At 40.6% G+C, this 24,169-nt stretch overlaps 1 protein-coding gene across 1 annotated transcript in view; it reads left to right on the forward strand.

Moving 5' to 3' along the window:
- The window catches only part of nrg2b (neuregulin 2b), a 127,327-nt gene that overhangs the window by 56,102 nt on the left and 47,056 nt on the right, over nucleotides 1-24,169 (forward strand). Inside the window, exons 2-3 of the mRNA XM_060928066.1 lie at nucleotides 1,919-2,084; nucleotides 6,417-6,535. Coding sequence (XP_060784049.1) covers nucleotides 1,919-2,084; nucleotides 6,417-6,535 — 285 coding nt within the window. The remainder of the gene's footprint in view (nucleotides 1-1,918; nucleotides 2,085-6,416; nucleotides 6,536-24,169) is intronic.

The following is a 24,169-nucleotide window of genomic DNA, read 5'->3' on the forward strand; positions in this document are numbered from 1 at the left end:
CAATTATATGATATGTAAAGTATAACTGGTTTCTAAAGTATGCCGTAGCTGTACTTACAACTGTTACGCTGCTGCTATATTTACGTCCGCCAACTTTGTTGGAGGAGGTTATGTGTTCACCTCCATTTGTTTGTTTGTCTGTTCCCAGTGTAACTCAGAATGTAGTGAATGGATTTTGATGAAATTTTGAGGAAAAGTGCAGGGACAGATTCAACCCAAGAATCTGACAGAGGCACATTCATTAATTTTACCAGATCGCTATGGATTTTCACAGGGGCGTAGAGCATGCTGAGCCCTTTCCGAAGAGGGCAACCACAGCCCACTACGACCACGGCTCGGCCCACTATTCACCCCTGAAGACCAGTGCAAGCACAGCTCATCAAAAACTTTAATATGAGTCCTGGCTCCAGCTGCATGCACACACTGAGATTTAAAAATTCATAACTCGGCCACCAAAAGTCCTAGCCCCACCAAACTTTACACGCACCTACCTCTCCCCAAGACTTTACAGAACAGCCCAGGGACAGCCTGCTATGACTGCGGCTCGGCCATTATTCACGGCAAATTTTGAATTTTGACCTCTTTCTGGAGCATTTTATTGGTTTGACCTAGATTCTTTGTCTCAGGTCATGTTGTACAAAGCATTGTGAGAATACAGGTAATTAGGTCAGATAAGCTTCAGCGCTTACCACAGGTGGTCAAATCCTGAACCATTGGTCTGTTGGTTGAGCGTGGCTATAGCCCATGTAGCCGGCTAGCGGTAAAGTAAACAAACGCCCTGTGACCGATGTCAAGTGGTGCACATAAATTTCTGACCGATGCATATGCATCGGTTGCATCGGTCTGGATCCGTCCCTGAAAGTGGGCCATGGGCCAAGGAACAATTGATTGGATTTTGATGCAAATCTGGATATGTATGTGGATCCAGGATTGATTTTGTCTCTTCTCAACGTAACTCAAAAAGTAATGAGCAGATTTTGATGAAATTCTGAGGAAAGATGGGCCATGGACCAAAGAACAAATGCTTAGAATTTGACGCAAATCTGGATATGTATGTGGATCCAGGATCCAGATGTGTATGCAAATCCAGGATTTTTCTGCCTTTTCCCAACCTACTCAAAAAGTAGTGAATGTATTTTGATGAAATTTGGTGTACAGCTTTAGTATCATCTTAGGTTCAAGTAATTTGATTTTGATGTTGATAATATGTGGCTTGGCGGTTGTATGCACTCTACCAAGTGCCCTTCTAGCTTGAACCTGTGTTTTGGTGAACATGGTGTGGTTTATCATACATATTTCAAATACATGTACCAGTAGTTCAGTACATCTAGTGTATTGATAGTAAATCAGTAGTTTATCTACAAATCTCAGCCAGTCATTTCTAAATGGGCAAGCACTGATTTTATTTGTGTGTGTGTGTGTGTGTGTGTGTGTGTGTGTGTGTGTGTGTGTGTGTGTGTGTGTGTGTGCGTGCGTGCGTGCACGTGTTTTCACATCTTTGCATATATGTTTGACTTTAACTAAATGGTATGATTTTTTTTCTGAATACTGTGATTTTATCACTGTTCATATTATTTTAGAATTACTGCTCGTGTTTTTTATCAGATGGATTACTCCGTCAAACACATTAATCTCTTATATCCTCTTACACTTTCTCCCTTTCTCATTCTCTTTCTCTCTCTCTCTCTTTGTCTTCTTCCTTCTTATCTCTCAATTGATTTTCTATGTACTGTTTCATCATGGTTCATACGTCTATCCTTCAACATGCTTCCAACACGTATCTCTTTCTACTGTCAATCTGCCACTTCTTTCCTGTAATACTTTGCTTCCATCTATTTCTCTGCTCCACCAAAACCTCTCTGCTTGTCATCTATCATTCATTCATTTTCTCTCTCTTTCTCTCTCTATCTCTCTGTAGCATTAGCTCCGAAGGTGGTGAAGCCCATGCGTTCTCAGTGGGTGTGGGAGGGTGAGCGTGTGACCCTAAAGTGTGAGGTGCAGGGAAACCCGAGCCCATCCTTTCGCTGGCTCAAAGATGGGAGTGAACTCCGCAAGAGCAAAGATGTCAAAATCAAAACCAACAAGTAAGAGACATGCAACATTAATACGTGCACACACACACACACAAACAGCTTCGCTTGCACACTTAGGCACTGATGCACACACAGATCAAAAGGCACTCAGTCACGCACATACGTACAGATATGGAGTTTTTCTTAGTATCACATGCATTAAAAATACATTTTTATCAACTCCTTCACTGAATTGCCCTAGTTTGTAAATATAGATATTCAACACAGGTCTGTTGTTATGGGACAGGTTCTGCTCAATCTGCAAAAAAAAAAAAGAATGTAGAAATGTATTGAGATGCTCCTGTAGTGTAGGTAGATTCCTGACAGAGCTGTCCTTTAAAAAAATTCAATATACAGTACCAGTGAAAAGTTTGGACATCCCTATCCATTCATAGGTTTATCTGCATGTTGACTATTTTCTACATTGTAGAACAATATTGAATACATCAAAACTGTGACAAAACATGGAATATATATGGAATTATGTTGTAAACAAAAAAAATTACAAAAACAAAATATTTTTCATATTTTAGATTCTTCAAAGTAGCCAGCATTTACCTTGATGATGCTTTGCACACTATTTGCATTATCTTAACCAGCTTCATGAGGTACTAGTCACCTGGAACGCTTTTCAATTAACAGGTGCCTTGTCAAAAGTTGATTAGTGCAATTTCTTGCCTTCTTAATGTATTTGAGATCAAACATCCATCCATTATCTGTAGCCATTTATCCTGTGCAGGGTCGTGGGCAAGCTAGAGCCTATCCCAGCTGACTAAGGGTGAGAGGTGGGGTACATCCTGGACAAGTCACTGGATCATCACAGGGCTAACACAGAGACAAACAACCATTCACACCTACAGTCAATTTAGAGCCACCAATTAGCCTAACCTGCATGTCTTTGGACTGTAGGGGAAACCAGAGCACCTGGAGGAAACCCATGCAGACACGGGGAGAACATGCAAACTCCACACCGAAAGGCCCTCGCCGGCCGTGGACCCAAAACCTTCTTGCTGTGAGGTGACAATGCTAACCACTACACCACCGTGCTGCCCTGAGAGCAAATAGTAAATAATAAAAATACAGTAAATAGCCCCGTTCCACTATTGTAGTAATCCACAAAATATCAAGAACCGCTCAACTATGTAAGGAGAAACGACATCCATCATTACTTTTAGACATGAAGTTTCTTTTAATTCATAAAAATTAAGAAAAACTCAGGGTTGCATAGTATTATGTGGGCCAGTGGCTCCTAGTCTATTTCCCAGAGTCCCCTTGAACTGCGCCATTTGGTATTTTCCAAATAAGAAGCAGCTAATGAACACTACAGTGTAGGAAGTTTTTCATACTTTTATATCTATATTTAACAATTATTCCACAAAATTGAGTCATACATAAGCTTGCTATAAGTCATGTTTGACGAGACTGAGTGAAATAATTGTTTTATTATATCCACATTCACTGGATTTTGAGAAACAGAACATTTTTATTTTTTGCAAATTCAATAAATAAAAACTTCCAACAAAATAATTTCCGCTTAGGCGGACTTCTTAAAAACCTATCGATGGCTTCATGAATTGCCTTTGTGTTGTTTTTTGGGGTTTTTTTTTTTAGAAAGTGTCATCTTGCTGTTGTCCCGAGGTAGCTTTACACATTTATTTAACTCTTCCTTGGACATTTCAATGATGTAATTTTCAAACTTCTTTGAGATTTTGTACCAGTCTAAAACAAATTCAACAAATTTCAATGCTTAAGGATGAAGAATGTAAACAAAGCAGCGAAATGACAAGAGCAATTTGTGAAAAATGCTATAATAATAATTCTTAAAAATAAAAGATATGTTCTTACTATCAAATACTTTTATTCCATATTTTGTTGCTTTTTTGTATTTTTGGGGGTTTTGTTTTTGAGTAGTTTTTATTTCATCTTCGGTTGGTTCAGCAACACGCTCCGCCATTTTGTTTTTCTCTACTCGCGGTATATGAGCTGATATCCTAGTAGTAGAGTAGCCAATCAGAGTGCGCGATTGCTCATATCCAGTGAATGTGGATAGAATAAACAAAAATATACCTGTAATGTGAAGGTTCATTAGATATTAAGCCAAAAACAGGCAGGTTTTTTTTTTTTTTGAAAAGTAATTTTTGGTATTTGTTATTAATTGTCATTTTGTTTCTGACTGACCATAAAAATTAAATGCAAGGTGAAGTTCTCGCTACATTACATACATGCTGTCATTCTTGTAAATTCCTAATTTACTAAAGCTTTGTAAACTTTACTAAAGGTGTGTAAAAAACACAAATTTCACAACATCCGCAACAAAACATGCAAGATGATTAGCACCCACAATATGATTTCTTAAGCTTGAAATTAAATGGTAATTTCATGTGGAATTTAATTAACCAAATGGTTTAATTATATTTATGTAAATCAACTTCCACCAACACTATTAAATTTATTACAATTCTTCCTAATTATGTTGGTGGTGCATTGGGTAGTGTTTTCTCCCTAGAGATCATGGTTTGATCCTGAGCTCAGGTCACAGTGTTTTGCATGTTCTCATCAGTTTCCTCTGGGTTCACCAGTTTCCTCCCACCTCTGAAAAACAAAGATCTTAAAATAATGAAAGTTAGTGAAAGTTAGACTTTGATTTGTGAGGTGCACACAAATGCCCACAGTATTTAAGAGTCTGTGAAGTTTTCTTTATATTCATGTTTTTATTTTTTGTGCTGATATTCAATATTATACAGGAATCAGAGAAAATTGCCTGGTTACTGCTCCCATGTGTAATATATGAGGATGTGTATTGTGGTGTGTGTGTGTGTGTGTGTGCTTACACTTATGCAGTAGTGCTGACATGCACACACACCCTGATGAAGTGAGAATGAAATAGGATCAGTGTATACACAACACAGGAGATTTATTTTGTGGTCCACTGTGAATTTTCAAAGCAGTCATGGCGGCCATTTGTAGACTCATGGCAAAGTGACGTGCTGCAAAACAGTTCCTTCAAAAGTCATTAGTGAAGGGATTCTTGACTATTCTTGAGAATAATTTGGATTGGAAGCATAAACATCAAAATTAACTTCAAAATAGGTCAAATTCAATTCAGTAAAGGTTGTATTCTAGTTCAGATATTATATATAGTCACATTTATATTGGACAGTTATTCCACGAAATCGAGTCGTACATGAGCTGATAGTCTTGTACGACAAAACTGAGTGGAATCACTGTTTTATTCTATCCACATTCACTGGATTTTGAGAAACAGAGCATTTTTATTTTTATTTTTTGCAAATTCGATAAATAAAAACTTTATACAAAACATCCGACAAAATAATTTCCACTTTAAATGTAAACAAACTGGCAAAATGACAGGAGCAATTTGTGAAAAATGCTATAATCATAATAATTCTTGAAAAATAATAAAAGATACGTTCTTCCCATCAAATACTTTTATTCCCCATTTTGTGGCTTTTTTGCATTTTTTTTTAAATACAATATTCTTTTAGCTATTTCTGTTTCTTTTAAATACATACTTGATCATTTTTGGGATTTTGTTTTCGACTAGAGTTTTTATTTCATCCTCGGTTGGTTCAGCAACACGCTCCGCCATTTTGTTTTTCTCTACTCACAGTATATGAGCTGATATCCTACTAATAGAGTAGCCAATCAGAGCACACGATTGCTCATATCCAGTGAATGTGGATAGAATAAAACTGAATATTTACAGAGTTATACATGTTTATGCACCAAGCATTTGTAAATTGGCTTTATCAGACATAACCACCCTGATTCATACTAAGTGACATATGACTAACTGATAAATGTCCGGGGAAGTTGTTGCTGTTTGCTTTTCATGCCTAATGTGGAGAAACCTTCAGAGAATAGTTGTATAGGGAATAGGACATAGGTATAATCACTTGAGAGTACTCAGAGTTCCTATTATATTTTCATACTCTCAGCCATTTAATTAACAATGGCCTGGTTTAAAAAAAAAGGCTTTGTTTATCACTAAAATGCTTGTTTGCTAGCCAGATTAGCATGCAGGCTCCATGAGAAAAGCTTCTGGGTAATTTTTGGACATTTTAGAAGTGTGTGGATTGAATTGTAAGGCATCAACGCTCCCTGCTGAGCTACAGTGCCACCCAAAAAACTTTAAAACATACGTGCTTTCTTCCAGACTTTTGGCTTGTAGTGTATTTATAAAAGTTGTGGAGAAATTTGATGGGATGGAAATTGTTGGGTTGAGGGTTGAGGGGTGCATCATTAGATAATTAGATTACCTAAAAACATTCATTTACATATTTTGTTCTCTTCCATCTCTTTCTTTCTGCTCCTTTTACACAGGAAAAACTCTAAGGTCCAGATTAGCCGAGTGAGACTGGAGGATTCTGGGAACTACACGTGCGTGGCTGAAAACCTGCTGGGCAAGGACAACTCCACCAGCTACATCAACGTCCAAAGCAGTAAGAGCAGAACCCTTCTCCCTACTTGAACGATTCAAGTGTTACTGGGGTTGTGGACTGTTTTTCTAGCACCTATCCTGTGCTGAGAGATTAATGCTACCTTTGTGGGTTATTGTCCATCAACACTGAAGCCCTGAGGCTTTGTGAAGTGTCTGCCTGTGGCTTTGCTTTTTGGTCCATAGATCGATGGAGATTGAAGGATGCAGGTATAGCACAAGGACTCTACCTTATGCTGCAGAGAAATGGCCTGAGAACAGCACTGTGGGAAATGTAGGCTGACAAGACAAAAATGTGTTCTTGAAATTGTGTCAGGTACTCTGTAAGCTGAGCAGGTACCGAAGAAGAATGTCAAAATAAAGGAGGAAGAAGAGAGATGGGAAAGGGGTTATTGTCGAGCAAATTTGTCAAACAATATTCATCCTTTCATTTCTGCCATTCTAACAGATTTTTTGTTTGGCTTGTGAGAATTGGCAGAGTTGTGTTGCCAGTCAGTCAGTTTAGACTTGAAGCAGTATGGTAGAGCTTATAGCTAATTATGTCAAAGCCTTGCAAAAACAAACTTGGATAGTGCATGAAGTGTATCAGTAACATTTCAGACTTGAGGTTACACATTGCTCAGGATCTGACTGTATAAACATCCCTTACAAAAAAGAAGTTTATTCAAGTGTGCTTCTAGTATATTTCTTTTAAACTAAAAATAAGAGAGTGTGCTTTCAGTTTACTTTTTATTTAATTATCAGAGATATACTTAATAAAGTTATACATAAGTGTACTTGGCTTATACTGAAAAGTATAAGTATATTAAGCTTATACTTAAAGTTTTGATCGAGATATACTTAACAAAAGTGTAATAAAGTATTAAAATATTTGTGCCTTATATTTAAGTGTACTTGCCCTGTAGTTGTGCTTATCCTTTTGATAGTAGTCTATAAAATACTTCTTTTTCACACATATTGGCTTCTTTGTGATATACGGCAGCATGTTTTAAATCCCATCTTTTAAACCTACATATACCATAAGTTTGTGGTCAGCTCTGGGGTGGAATACTACAACCCCGATTCCAAAAAAGTTGGGACAAAGTACAAATTGTAAATAAAAACGGAATGCAATAATTTACAAATCTCAAAAACTGATATTGTATTCACAATAGAACATAGACAACATATCAAATGTTGAAAGTGAGACATTTTGAAATTTCATGCCAAATATTGGCTCATTTGAAATTTCATGACAGCAACACATCTCAAAAAAGTTGGGACAGGGGCAATAAGAGGCTGGAAAAGTTAAAAGTACAAAAAAGGAACAGCTGGAGGACCAAACTGCAACTCATTAGGTCAGTTGGCAATAGGTCATTAACATGACTGGGTATAAAAAGAGCATCTTGGAGTGGCAGCGGCTCTCAGAAGTAAAGATGGGAAGAGGATCACCAATCCCCCTAATTCTGCGCCGGCAAATAGTGGAGCAATATCAGAAAGGAGTTCGACAGTGTAAAATTGCAAAGAGTTTGAACATATCATCTACAGTGCATAATATCATCAAAAGATTCAGAGAATCTGGAATAATCTCTGTGTGTAAGGGTCAAGGCCGGAAAACCATACTGGGTGCCCGTGATCTTTGGGCCCTTAGACGGCACTGCATCACATACAGGCATGCTTCTGTATTGGAAACCACAAAATGGGCTCAGGAATATTTCCAGAGAACATTATCTGTGAACACAATTCACCGTGCCATCCGCCGTTGCCAGCTAAAACTCTATAGTTCAAAGAAGAAGCCGTATCTAAACATGATCCAGAAGCGCAGACGTCTTCTCAGGGCCAAGGCTCATTTAAAATGGACTGTGGCAAAGTGGAAAACTGTTCTGTGGTCAGACGAATCAAAATTTGAAGTTCTTTATGGAAATCAGGGACGCCGTGTCATTCGGACTAAAGAGGAGAAGGACGACCCAAGTTGTTATCAGCGCTCAGTTCAGAAGCCTGCATCTCTGATGGTATGGGGTTGCATTAGTACATGTGGCATGGGCAGCTTACACATCTGGAAAGACACCATCAGTGCTGAAAGGTATATCCAGGTTCTAGATCAACATATGCTCCCATCCAGACGACGTCTCTTTCAGGGAAGACCTTGCATTTTCCAACATGACAATGCCAAACCACATACTGCATCAATTACAGCATCATGGCTGCGTAGAAGAAGGGTCCAGGTACTGAACTGGCCAGCCTGCAGTCCAGATCTTTCACTCATAAAAAACATTTGGCGCATCATAAAACGGAAGATACAACAAAAAAGACCTAAGACAGTTGAGCGACTAGAATCCTACATTAGACAAGAATGGGTTAACATTCCTATCCCTAAACTTGAGCAACTTGTCTCCTCAGTCCCCAGATGTTTACAGACTGTTGCAAAGAGAAAAGGGGATGTCTCACAGTGGTAAACATGGCCTTGTCCCAACTTTTTTGAGATGTGTTGTTGTCATGAAATTTAAAATCACCTATTTTTTCTCTTTAAATGATACATTTTCTCAGTTTAAACATTTGATATGTCATCTATGTTCTATTCTGAATAAAATATGGAATTTTGAAACTTCCACATCACTGCATTCCGTTTTTATTTACAATTTGTACTTTGTCCCAACTTTTTTGGAATCGGGGTTGTAATAATATTTTTCCAATATGCTATAAAGTATACTTTTATAAACTAAAAAGTGGATTAGAAGTGTGTAACAAGTAAACCAGTAGTATATTTCCAGTATACTACAAAGTATACTTTAGTAAACTAAAAAGTGGACTAGAAGTATAAAACAAGTAAACTCATAGTATATTTCCAGTATACTATGAAGTATGTTTTTGTAACCTAAAGAGTGGACCACAAGTATAGAACTAGTAAACTATTAGTATATTGTCAGTCCTGCGTGCTGTGGCATGTGCACCTGACGGCGCGCCACAGCGCGATGCGCACCTGAACTCAATTAAGGAGCTATGTGTGCACCTATTTAAGGACTGTGCTGATGCATGATCATCGCGAAGTATTACGATACGTCAGTACGCATTACTGGGCCTTTCTTCCCGTGTTTCTGATTTCCTGTTTCCTGATTCTTGTGCCTGTTTCTTGTATTCATTCTCATTCTCATTTTACCTCTGATATCCTGTTTGTGCCTCACCCGACCCTTTTGCCTGTTTCACGTGTTTGGATTTTGCCTGCCAATTTGGACTGTTTGCCTGTGTGTGTGTGTGTGTGTGTGTGTGTGTGTGTGTGTGTGTGTGTGTGTACATATTCACTGTAATTATGAAACTGATTACTTCTGCACTTATATCCGCCTACCTCGCATGCCTGGCAGAATACTTCACCATACAATGGATGTAGCAGAAGCTTTTCAATATGCCATTCCACGACACTTTTGGGTCTCTCTGTCTCAGCCCCTCATCTCATATTTTCGGCTGAAGTCTGACTGGAGTCCCCCAGCATCCTACTACGGAATATATCATCCTAGGGGATTCAGTCTTCAGTGTGAGGCTTTTCTATGAGGACCTCCAAGAGCCTAAGCCACCAGAACCCGTCTGTGTATGCTTTATCCTAATGTTTATTGCTGGACAAGCACACAGATGGGTGGATTACCTGATCAGAGTCAAGCACCCATGCCTTCGAAGCTCGCAGACTTTCTTTGCCATGCTCAAGTTCATTTCTGAATCATTGGAAAAGGAGGAATCCCATTAAAAAATTGGGGGGGGGGAATCATTCCGATGGCCGACTCAGCAGAGGAGGCCATCGCTCCAGAGCTCCCTCCAGTCACCAATGTAGCGACAGCAGAGGAGGCTGTTGTTCCTGAGCCCCTCTTAGAGGCTTTCTCTCCAGACCTGGTCTCTCAGCCAGAACCAGCACCTGAATCAATGCCTGAACCAGAGTCTGCATCTGAACCCATGCCTGAAGCAGAGCCAACTCCAGTGTCAGAGCCGGTGCCAGAGCCAGCACCAGTGTTTGTTCCGGTGCCAGAGCCAGAGCCAGCACCAATGTCTGTTCCTGTGCCAGTGTCAGCATCTGTTCCAGTGCCAGAGCCAGCGCCTGCTCCAGAACCAGTGCCAGAGTTGGAGTCAGAGTCAGCGCCAATGCCTGCTCCAGAACCAGTGCCAGAGTTGGAGTCAGAGTCAGCGCCAGTGCCTGCTCCAGAACCAGTGCCAGAGTCGAAGTCAGCGCCAATGCCTGCTCCAGAACCAGTGCCAGAGTTGGAGTCAGAGTCAGCACCAGTATCTACTCCAGAAGCAGCACCAGTGTTGGAGTTGGCTCCAGTGCCAGAGCCAGCATCAGAGCCTGTGCCAGTGTCTACTCCAGAACCTATGCCAGCACAAGTGTCAGTGAGCTCCAGTGTCAGAGCCTGTGCCAATGTTTACCCCAGAACCGGTGCCCGGGTCAGCTAGAGCTTCAGAGCCTTCACCAGAGTCGGTGCCTGCACCAGCTTCAGTGCTGATGCCAGAGTCAAGGCCAGTGCCAGAACCGGAGCCTGTTCCAGAACCCGTGTCAGAGGATGTCGGAGCAAACTCTGCCTCAGCTGGTTATGAAGGTGTCATCGTTGTCGTCCCGTTGCCGCCTGGCCATGAAGACATCATCATCGTCCCATTGCCGCCCGGCCATGAAGACGACATCGTCGTCCCACCATCAGGTCCTAACCAGGACCAAAGCAACGCACTGACAGAGTTCAAGCCCATTCCTGAGCCAAGTCCTGAGTTCAAATTAGAGTCAAGTCCTGAGTCCAGGCCAAGTCCTGAGTTCAAACTAGAGCCAATTCCTGAGTCCAAGTCAAGTCCACAGCTCAAGTCCTCTACTGAGCCCAAATACAGCCTGGAGCCTGAGTTGAAGCTCGCTTCCTGCCCTGAGCCCAAGATAGTTCCAGAACTCCAACCTGAGTCATCTCCAGAGCTTGAGTCCAGCCCTGAGTCCAAGCCAGATCCAGAGCTCAAGCCTGAGTCATCTCCTGAGCTGGAGCTAGAGTCCAGCCCAGAGCTCAAGTCATTGCCGGAGCTCAAGCCCAGCCCCGAGTCCAAGCCAGATCCAGAGCTCAAGCCTGAGTCATCTCCTGAGCTGGAGACAGGGTCCAACCCAAAGCTCAACTTGTCTCCAGAGCTCGAATCCAGCCTGGAGCTTGAGTCCACCTTCAGTCCTGGATCCGAGCCAAGCCCAAGACCCAAGTCAAGTCCCGAGCTCAAGCCCACTCTGAATCAAGAATCCAAGTCTTATCCTGAGCCTGAGCTCAAACCCCCATCAGAGCCAAGTATGATGGCTTTTCGCTCCCAGTGGAAGCTCTTTGGGAGGGGGCTCTGTCAGTCCTGTGTGCTGTGGCACGTGCTCCTGAAGGTGCGCCTCAGGCTGCGTGTGCGTCGAGCAGACTCCAGCACACGTGCTGTTAACAATGTGCACCTGAACTCAATTAAGAAGCTATGTGTGAACCTATATAAGGACTGTGCTGATGCATGATCATCGCGAAGTATTATGATACGTCAGTACGCATTACCAAGCCTTTCTTCCCATGTTTCTGATTTCCTGATTCTTGTGCCTGTTTCTTGTTCTCGATTTGCCTCAGATATCCTGTTTACGCCTCACCCGACCCTTTTGCCTATTTCACGTGTTTGGATTTTGCCTGCCGATTTGGACTGTTTGCCTATATGTGTGTGTGTGTGTGTGTGTGTGTGTGTGTGTGTGTGTGTGTGTGTGTTTGTGGTGGTGGGGGGTGATATACAGTATAATCTATCTCACTGTTATTATTAAACTGATTACTTCTGCACTTGCGTCCGTCAACCTTGTGTACCAGACATATAAGTTTACTTGCGATATACTTGCAGTACAAAATAAAAAATACTAGTTGTATACTCAGAGTTTACTTCTCTTAGACTTAAAGTATACTTTTTATAGACTAAAAGTGGGCCAATTTATTCCCAAGAAGTATTAGATTAGTTTGCTTACAAATATACTGTAAGTACATTATCAGTATACTTGGTACACAAGTATACTTAAGGAAATATACTTTAACTTGAGTATAATTAATAAAATGAACTTGAAGTATACTTTTTGATACGGGATATGCGATGTCTGAAATGGCTCACTTGCTAGCTCCTTCATTAATTACGACTGTATTCTGCCTGTTCTCTACAGAGAACTGTATAAGGTAGCCCAAAAGGAGAATTCAGGAGAGAGAAGTGAGAACTCTTGAAACATTGTTGTACCATGACTTTTTCTTGCATCAATAATCTGAACTGAACTGAAACTACTAAAATTAAAGAAATGTTCAAATTAATTTTCTGTACACAAAACTAACAAGTACCTAATAGTTTAAGTGGTCATTAATTTTTTTTCTTACATTTTCTGACATAGCTAAAAAAGAAATTACACTGTTGTACTTAAAGGAGATATGCAGAACCTTTATTTTTTAAATACATTTCTGAGTGGATAGTATCTCCATCCTTGACTCTTGTATGTTGCATAAATGGGAATAAAAATATATATATTTTTTGAGAGTTAAAATCGACCGCAAAGTTGGCATTCGAGCTGCCCCGCTGAGCCAGCCAGCCCTGAGTGCGTGACACCACAGCGGTAACCGGTTTCAAGGCCGAGGCCTTTGACAGCTGTAAACTAAAGTCAGAAATAAAAATTTATGGTGAAAGTAAGAAATACCGTTTCCGACTTGCTCAACTAAGACTGATTTGACATCATTGATTGTGGGTTGACTCTCATTAAAACAGGATGGGTGTTATAACTTCTGCAACATACATGTACATGCATGCATTTTCACTGATAAAATGTAAAAGGCGAATTAAATAATCAGATGAACTGAGACAATCACATTCTGAAGCAAATTAAACCATCTGAAATCAGTAACTTAAATACACAACACAAGTTACATGTATTAATCTAAATGCAGGTAAACAACGTGTTGTTGTTTTTGTTGTTTTGTATCCAAATGAGAGTCGCTTCTTACCCATCTGTGTTCTCGCTTCTTGAAAGCCGATCTTGTGGCCAATTGTTTTGAAACAATCTGACTTTCAGCTGTTCGTTCAGTTCTCCGTTCATTCGCTTCTTCCACGTAAGGGCGAGATATTGCTGCTCAGGCAAGCATATCCAGCGGAGAAATCAGATGGCTGGTCCACTCATTCTCCATTTTCTACATACTGAGTACTCCGCCATTACCGCTCAGCTCAGGCAATTACTAAAACCCGGGACGGGATGTCACCGGTTTTAGCAACAACCGCGGGGAGGTCATTGCCCGAGCGATATGTCACGTCCCATTCTGTCCCGGGTTTTACCAACAACCCTCGGCTCACACTCCAGGAGAACTGGTGCGACTGAACTTACTCATCTCATCTCATTATCTCTAGCCGCTTTATCCTTCTACAGGGTCACAGGCAAGCTGGAGCCTATCCCAGCTGACTACGGGCGAAAGGCGGGGTACACCCTGGACAAGTCGCCAGGTCATCACAGGGCTGACACATAGACACAGACAACCATTCACACTCACATTCACACCTACGGTCAATTTAGAGTCACCAGTTAACCTAACCTGCATGTCTTTGGACTGTGGGGGAAACCGGAGTACCCGGAGGAAACCCACGCGGACACGGGGAGAACATGCAAACTCCACACAGAAAGGCCCTCGCCGGCCCCGGGGCTCGACGACTGAACTTACTTTCCTTTTTTAAATAAATAAATAAATAAATAAATAAATACTTTTCTTGTAGTTTTCTTTTCCTTTAATTGTTGGTACTGCACCCTCTTTCAATACGGGCTTATAGCCAATGTTCCTCAACAGATCAGAGGTCTCGTACAAGTCTTCAGTAAAATGTGCAGAGCAGAGGAGAGACCACTTCATAGGCGCCCAATGTGCCCGTGAACTTCTCGCAAAACACGTCCAAATCTTTGCAGTTTGAACATTCTTGGGCCATTCATGCAACGCAAATCCATCTTCTGTCATGTTGCTGCACCCGCCAGCAACACATCTACGTGGCATGGCGATAAATTAGCTCAAAATGGAGGATCAGAGTTGCAGTCAGTGCTGTGTTTTAGTATAGCGGAAATGGCGATGAGACCGATAGACTTTCTGCTGTGACGTCACGGACGTCAAGGTCATTCACTCAGACCACTGCCTATATGAATCACTTGAATCGTAAAAATTACTATATTAGATTTATTGTTAATGCTTAAAACTATTCCTGTGCCGTTCTTGAGGTCTCAAGGCATTTATAAACAAAAAGTGAGGCCATGGTTCTGCATATATGCTTTAAGGAAGTACTGTGCTTCGATTGTACTGTATACTTGATTTACGGTGCACTATATTAACTACACTACAAAGTGTTGGAAATATAGTGTATTATATTGTAAAATTTTCAGACATGATGATAATCTATTAGACAAAAAAGGACTGAAGTGGTGAAGTATGTTATCAAGAACAAATTACACTTAGATTGCAGAATTAGACTTTCATTTTTAATTTCAGGTTCAAAAGTTTACATCATCCTATATGGCTAGGCTACACAATTACAACCCCAATTTCAAAAAAGTTAGGACACTGTGTAAAACATAAATAAAAACAGAATGTGAAAATTTGCAAATCATGGAAACCCTAAATTTAATTGAAAATAGTACAAAGACAACATATCAAATGTTGAAACTGAGAAATTTTATTGTTTTTTGAAAAATATTTGCTCATTTTGAATTTGATGTCAGCAACACATTTCAGAAAAGTTGGGACGGGAGCAACAAAAGACTGAAAAAGTTGTGTAATGCTAAAAAAAATAATAATTAGGTTAATTGGCAACAGGTCAGTAACATGATTGGGTATAAAAAGAGCATTCCAGAGAGGTGGAGTCTCTCAGAAGTAAAGATTCAATGCATAGAGCAGTGAAATTGTTCACTGCTCTATGAAAGACTGTGTGGTCAAACAGTGCAACAATTTAAGAATAACGTTCCTCAATGTACTGTAAAATTGCAAAGAATTTGGGGATCACATCATCTATGGTACATAATATCATTAAAAGAGTCAGAGAATGTGGTGAAATCTCTGTATGCAAGAGACAAGGCTGAAAACTGACATTAGATGCCTGTGATCTTCAGGCCATCAGGCAATGCTGCATTAAAAGCAGACATGTGTCTGTAGTGGAACTCACTGTATGGGCTCAGGAACACTTCAGAAAACCATCATCTGTGAAAACAGTTAATTACTACAACCATAAATGCAAGTTAAAATCAAGTATAAACAATATCCAGAAACACTGCCATCTTCTCTGGGCCTGAGCTCTTTTATGATGGACTGAGGCACAATGGAAAATTGTCCTGAGGTCTGACAAATCAAAAGTAGGAATTCTTTTTAGAAATCATAGACACCATGTCCTCCAGACGAAAGAGGAGAGGGACCATCCAGCTTGTTATCAGTGCACAGTTCAAAAGCCAGTGTCTGTGATGGTATGAGGGTGCATTAGTGCACATGACATGGGTAACTTGTACATCTGGGAATGCATCATTAATGATGAATGATATATACACATTTCAGAGCAATATGCTGCCATACAGACAAAATCTTTTTCAGGGAAGGCCTTCCTTCTTTCAGCAAGACAATGCCAAACCGTTTTCTGCACATATTAAAACTCCATGACTCCGTAGTAAAAGAGTCCGGGTGCTAAACTGGCCTGCCTTTCTCCCATTTCAAACATTTAGCATATTATGAAGCACAAAATACAACAACGGAGACCCCGGACTGTTGAGCAACTGAAATTGTATATCAGGCAAGAATGGGACAACATTTCTCTTTCAAAACTACAGCAATCAGTCTTCTAAGTTCCCAAACATTTACAGAGTGTTGTTCAAAGTAGAAGTGATGCAACACAGTGGTAAACATGCCCCTGCCCCCACTTTTTTTTAAACATGTTGCTGATACCACTTCAAAATGGGCATATATTTTTCAAAAAACAATAAAAATTTCTCAGTTTCAACATGTGATATGTTGTATTGGTACTATTTTCAATTAAATATAGGGTTTCCATGATTTTGTAAATTATCGCATTCTGTTTTTATTGACAATTTACACAGCGTCCCAACTTTTTTGGAATTGGGGTTGTACATTTGCTAATTTAGCTGATGTGTTTACAGGATACAACTGAGCAAATGAGGGTCATAGATCTTGCTCACAAACTCAGCTGTAGCAAGTAAGTAGCGCTAGAATGTCGACCTTTTGACAAGTAGCCCAAAACCTTAACCACTGGGCCATCAGAGCCATCTTTTCATCATACTCTCTGAGTGGACAGCTTGTGGTTCTTAAATAGTCTTTTTTTTTTAATCAGTGGTGAAACTGTGAAACAATTTCAAGGCAGTTTCAAACCACGGATGACTCACTAGTCCTCCCCTGGAAGAGTCCAAATATTTATCTATGCTGGAAAATCCTACATTAACGGTGGTAATTACAGAAATCATCCATTTTTATTTGTTGTTTACTGTTTAATGAAAATCTACAAATCTTGGTGTAGCTACAGCATGTAGTATTTACTTTTCTGAAGTTTGAACTGTTGCACCGTAGACTCCATGGCATCACCAATGAAAAGTGGCTTTTCTACTTACTACAGATGAAAATGCACTTTACTCTGACATAAACAACATGCAGTACATTTAAAGTGACTTAGTGTTTATAATGGAATAAAAGAAAAGAAAGGATCCATCAATAATAGACACAATGATCCATTGTCTGTAGCCACTTATTCTGTACAGGGTCACAGGCAAGCTGGAGCCTATCCCAGCTGACTATGGGCAAGAGGCAGGGTACACCCTGGACAAGTCACCAGGTCATCACAGGGCTGACACATAGAGACAAACAACCATTCACACTCACACCTACGGTCAATTTCGAGCCACCAATTAGCCTAACCTGCACGGCTTTGGACTGTGGAGGAAACCGGAGCAAACCCACACAGACATGGGGAGAACATGCAAACTCCACACAGAAAGGCCCTCGTCGGCCACTGGGCTGGAACCCAGGACCTTCTTGCTGTGAGGCAACAGTGCTAACCACTACACTACCATGCCGCCACAATGACCCAAATTAATCTAAAGAGATGAATATAGGAAATTTTACAAGAGGGGTATTTTTGATCCTGTTTGTCCTTCACAGATATTTGTGAAGAAGAAATAGCTGCTATCAGCAGTGGCACGTAAATAAAGTCATTGGTGGAGCAGGCCAACGTTAGTAACGTCATATCCTCAAACAAAATTACGTAGAGAGGCTATCACACTGACTTATGCTATAGGCTACTATCTGCCAATCTTCAACCCTGTCATTAACTGTCCTGTCTGCTTCTCCTCTTTCACTGAAAATGTTCATAGAGTGAGTATGGGGCAAAGAACATCCTGCCCCGATGGATCACTATTAGCTCTTGGTGCAGTTCCCCTTAACCACTCGGATAATCATGCGTAAAAAATATGTAAGCCTAGAGAAGTTCAGTGGAGCAGAACTCTTGCAGAACATCTAGAAAATCAAGCTTGTCTTTGTCAAATAACATTTCTTTTAAATCGTTGGTCACCCAAAAGAGGTAATTAATATTTCAACGGAATTTAAAATGCATGTGAATTTTGAATGAGGACTTTATGAAAATGAATATTTGTTGAGCAGCTGAAATAAATAATGAGGCTCTGTTCTACCTGCATACACGATATTTTCAATCACCTCCGGGTACAGAAACGACAGGTCTATTTGACCCCTCTTAGATATTTTGGGCTGTAGTGCACAGGCACTTGAATGGTAGATAACAAACACATTTTAAAAGTTTGTAATTGTTTATTTGGTGAAGTTTGCTATGAGAAGGATTTGTTCAGCATATATGGAAGGAGTCTCCAGTGCCAGCTCTTTATAGACCCCTTGCACTGATGTCACTTTTATGTTAGCAACAGTTGCTACCCTTATCCTGGGGGATCAACAAACTTTGTTTACATACTAAAGACAAGCGATATTGAAGATGTCAGATGTCTGTAGTTAAAAAAAAAAAAGCCTACAGCTAAAAAGCTCTACTACCAGATTACTTGGATAATCTAAGTCAGAAAGAAGCAAAGGGTAGATATACGTGGAAATTAGAGTTTATCAGTGGTTATGATCCGTACAAAATTCCTTGAAACGATTGGAGCAATGATGTAGATTTGTAGTGTTACCTACATAGATGTTGGAATGTACCTTTTCACTGCATTTTCTCTGTTTTAATTAAAAAAAAAACATCTTTTGCTGGAAGAGAAGAGCAGGGAGGATTGAGAATCGAGCGGCTGTGGTTTGTTTACACCCTAAAACATTCTGGGCTTTTTGTACGGAAAAGGTACATTCCAACATCTATGTAGGTAACACTACAAATCTACATCATCGCTCCAATCGTTTCAAGGAATTTTGTACGGATCATTTGTAGCTTCCTAGCAATCACCGCAAAGATGCGTACAAAAAGCCCAGAATGCGGGCATAAACGATACAGGATTTATCTTGTAGTGTCTTGATTCCTAGATCTTTAACCCAGCCACATATAAAAAGTTGTACGCCTCCATGATCTTCCAAGTTTTCATCTGTTTGTCCGTGTAGAACGATGTCTGCAGCACCAAGTAGTTTGAGATGTCAGGGAGCTCAATGGATGGATAATTTTTCAAATCATCAGAAAAATCCTTCTTTGTTAATGTGTAAGGATCTATCCCATCACAAAGAGCAACTTTCTGAAGGTATCTTGACTGTGCATTGGCCTCTAAACTGTGAAAATAGTCAGAGACGGTTTCACTAGTTCTTTACATAATGGCAGCCAAATCAGTTTGCCTGACCACCACTTCGTTCGCCGGAAGAAAACTCACAAGCAAGTCATGTGACTGAATACCACCGATATTCTATTCCTGGTTAACCACTCACAAAGAATGACTGACTGAAAAACCTTTAACTCTGTGGATTGTCAGTGAAAAAAATGGCAAGATGGTGGCTGCACACCGTGACTGTATGGAAGGCCTTAGAGAGAGCTGTTCTCACACAGCATCAAAGCTGGAGTGAAACAAAGGGATTCACTGATAGTTACAGATTAAAAGGCATACTGGGTTCTTCCTGGTGGCACGGTGGTGTAGTGGTTAGCACTGTCACCTCACAGCAAGAAGGTTCTGGGTTTGAGCCCAGTGGTCGACAGGGGCCTTTCTGTGTGGAGCTTTCATGTTCTCCCCGTGTCTGCGTGGGTTTCTTCCAGGTGCTCTGGTTTCCCCCACAGTCCAAAAACATGCAGGTTTGGTTAATTGGTAGCTCTAAATTGATCATAGGCGTGAATGTGAGTGTGAATGGTTGTTTGTCTCTATGTGTCAGCCCTGCGATGATCTGGCGACTTGTCCAGGGTGTAACCCGCCTCTCGCCCATAGTCAGCTGGGATAGGCTCCAGCTTACCCATGACCCTACACAGGATAAGCAGTTACAGATAATGGATGGATGAGTTCTTCCTACTGCTCTGAAAAGTCTCCTACTCACGGATCAGAGATGTTTCCTTTATAAATAAATGCCCAAATTAAGCTCCTAAGCCACAGTCAGAAGTTCAAGACAAAGTTCCAGGGAGATGGTAATACCTTTTTATCTTTTTCTCTATTTGAACGATTGGAACAACCAAAAACAGTGCAAAAATAAACAATATTTAAGACAGATTAAGCCTTGCTTACAGGAAAGACGGTGTCTGGTTGTCCCCCAGGAGAAATTATTGCATCATGCGCAAGGGGTCAATAACAGGGATAAAGCAGTAACTTTAAAGGTGCACTTTGTAGGATTTATTGACATCTAGTGGCGAGGTTGCAGATTGCAAGCAAATGATTACCTTTCCCTGACTCACCTACAGTGGCCCTCAGGTGCAATAATATCTATCCGCAGAGCTGCAGCTTTACACAGGCAGTTTCATCCCAGAGACAGTGCATGCACAGCCATCTTAGTGACTGTTAGGCGAATCTACATTTCAATCATTTTCAGTGGGTTTATGATAAATTTCTGATATAAAACTAAAATAAGGGCGGCACGGTGGTGTAGTGGTTAGCGTTAGCGCTGTTGCCTCACAGCAAGAAGGTCCTGGGTTTGAGCCCCATGGCCGGCGAAGGCCTTTTTGTGTGGAGTTTGCATGTTCTCCCCGTGTTCGTGTGGGTTTCCTCTGGGTGCTCCGGTTTCCCCCAAATACATGCAGGTTAGGTTAACTGGTGACTCTAAATTGACCGTAGGTGTGAATGGTTGTCTGTGTCTGTGTGTCAGCCCTGTGATGACCTGGCGACTTGTCCAGGGTGTACCCCGCCTTTCGCCCGTAGTCAGCTGGGATAGGCTCCAGCTTGCCTGCGACCCTGTAGAACAGGATAAAGCGGCTACAGATAATGAGATGAGAAAACTAAAATAAAACAATGCTAGTGTCAAAAACACTTTTGAACCTTTTATGTTTTCCTTCCAAAAACTAAAAGCCTGTTTTGTAGTTACTTGTGAATACTATATTCCCTTCCTGCTAACAGATCTTTCTAAATTTTACATAGCGCCCCCTTTAAGAGATGAGAAAATCTTCAGGATAGAGAAGTTTCTTTATCACAAGTAACATCACAAGCTTCATTTTTTTTTTGTCTCATTAACTTCAAGAAAGAGAAAAAGTAGAGGTTGGTGAAGGAACATCTCTTTATAACTGTTGTAAGTGATGTTGTGGACATTTCTCAAAATTAATTTTAACGATAAACAGATAAGATAAATTTATATTATGGTCTTTCAGAATTAGGAATTGTTAGTGTTGGCAAATTGCTGTGGCATGAGAGGTAGCTGGGGAGTATTTCTCTCTAACCACTGGGCCTTACCCAAAGCTATACCTACTGTATAGAATAGATACACCTATTCTCTCCCTCTCTCCATCTGTGCTTTATTTTTTGTCCTTGAATACCTTCTTCTCTTTTTTCTCCCAGCTTTAGTATATGTTTTTTTTTATTTTTAATGATGCTGTTCTTTTTCTTAATTAGATTGTAGTATAATTTGTACAGTAGTTTTTTCTGTTTTTTTTCTTCAGTGTTGTGTTTTATCCTCTAATTTTTTTTTCATTATTGCTTTTGGTTGCATTTCCCCCCTCGCACTACACATGCTTTAATTTAGTTAATGTACAAAGCAGCCTTGGTTCTGCTACAGCCGCACTACTGTAGTCATACATCTCTCTGTTGCAGTCTCCAGAGCCTCTCTCATTTCTTGATGCGCCATAGACCTCTGTGTGTGTGTGTGTGTGTGTGTGTGTGTGTGTGTGTGTGTGTGTGTGTGTGTGTGTGTAAGTTGTTGCACTCTGCTCTGCTGTGTACAAGAGGTTGCTCACAGCACATTGTTTTTACAGAGCTACGCTTGCCTCAGCCTTTCTTTCTTTCTTTCTTTCTTTCTTTCTTTCTTTCTTTCTTTCTTTCTTTCTTTCTTTCTTTCTTTCTTTCTTTCTTCTTCTTTTTTTCTCCTGTCCGCACACTCATCCTATCATTCAGCTTTCCATTTACAGTGGCATGCGAGCAGGAAAAAGGACTGAGTGAATGAATGGGGCATGTGCATGAGATGGAGAAAAGGATAGAGAGAGGAAGAATGATGTATAAAGCAAGAGGACTCCTACCGGTATGGCCTCCACTCTAAGGGGTAATAGGGGTCATTAATAATGTGAGCTCTGTTCTGCAGTTTAGTCTCTGCTAAAGGTTAAAAATGTGTCTGTATGAGCAGCCGTGTGTATTTGTGTGAGAGAGAGAGAGAGAGAGAGAAGCCCCTTTTACACAGCCTGTTCAAGGCAGGAACCTTACACCTTTATTCCGCCTCATGTTCTGTATAAAATGTCCGAATGCTGATCAGGGGTCTGTGTTGTTCCTCCTCTGGAATGATTGTTAATAACAGATCTGGAATTGATGTCTGTGTAAAAGGGACAGCTGGCATGGCAGGACAGGGGTGTGACATTTTTGCTACTGACATTCTTTCTGAGACCAGCACAAATTCAAACGTCTCCATCTACGGCGTCTAAGGTCCGTGCACCTTTCTGCCTCGAATCGCTTCCTACTTCTCTTCACTTTCTCCTCAACATATTTCTGATCCACAAACACTGGGGGCAGCCATGGCCTGAAGGTTAGAGACGCAGCCTTGGGCCCAAAGCGTCACCAGTTCAAGTCCTGGGACCAGCAGGAAAAACGGGAGAGGAGTTGAGTGAATGAACAGCACTTTCCCCTCATGCTGTATCATAGCTGAAGTGCCCTTGAGTGGGGGGGGTTGTTATTTTAAGAATTTTGACTTTTCCATGTTTTACCCCCCTAGAAATATGGAGATGGTCCATCTATGTGGGAAAATGTCAAATTTTATTAAATTGAACCTTGCTAACCCCCCTGTACATACCCTCTGAAAGTTTCCATTCTTACAATATGACCATATACATTACAGTGCTGCTTGATATTAGAATGCTGCTTTTTTAATGTGTTTTAAAGTTATCGATGAATGCGAACTTCTTCAGGTATGCCACTAGGTACGACTACAACATTTTCAGTGCCGATGATCATTATTTTAAGGTAATAGTGGTAAGTAACCTTACATTCAAGTAAATTAAACATATGGTAATTCTGCTCTTTTTCAGCAAGTTTTAAAGTTATTGATGAATGTCACACTCTTCAGTAATACCTCAAATATGCACTATTTTTAAGCACAGAGGATCATTACTTAAGGTTACTAATTTAGTTTTAAGAACCAGTATGCACAAATGATTCATATCTGAATTATATCTCCCAATGTATTAAATAGTCATTATTTGTATTCTTGCAGGTAAATAATGGCTTCTGTTGCAACACGGTCAGAAGCTAAGAAGATACTAGGTGTAGTAGAGTACATAGAGCAGGCTGAGTTCCCTTCTGAGATGCTTCCAACATTTGGAGGGGTTATTAACTTCAGAGGGTATGTACAGGGAGGTTAGCATTTTTCAGTTGGCCAAATATTGGTATTTCCATACTTAGATAGATCATCTCCATATTTTGGAGGGGGTAGAAAAATTTTTTGGTCTAACACCCCCACCACCTTGAGCAAGGCATCTAACCCCCAACTGCTCCCCGGGCGCTGTAACATAGCTGCCCAATGCTCTGGGTATGTGTGTGTGCTCATTGCTCACTTGTGTGTGCATGCATGTGTTCACTGCTTCAGATGGGTTAAATACAGAGGAGGAATTTCACTGTGTTTAAGTGTACATGTAAAAAATAATGTCTTCTTCTTCTATGTTACTTGTATGAGTTTCTTCACTCCTCTTCCTTGTTACCGCTCTCTCTCTCTCTCTTTCTGTTTGTGAGCACAGTTTTCTGTGACAGACTTTTTTTCCCTGAAAAAAGCAGGCTCAGCTAAAGGACACAAACATGTTATATATAGTGAGGCTATTACTTCCCTTAAATGTGAATTATTTAACGGAAGTGACTACATGTTGCATATGTTGCTCAGCAACTCTGCTTTGTTTGCAGAGTGTTATAAATGTGCACGGCTAACAAAAGCGCCTCAACACTCAGTTCACCTGCCGATGTTTTTAAATGATCTGGTATACTCGGGATATTCATATTTCTGACACATAAATACATCACCCTCGATTCCAATACTCCTTTGTGACACGTCACACCTCTGGTTGCGTAACACCA

The sequence above is a fragment of the Neoarius graeffei genome, chromosome 8 (assembly GCF_027579695.1).
Source record: "Neoarius graeffei isolate fNeoGra1 chromosome 8, fNeoGra1.pri, whole genome shotgun sequence".
NCBI lineage: Eukaryota > Metazoa > Chordata > Actinopteri > Siluriformes > Ariidae > Neoarius > Neoarius graeffei.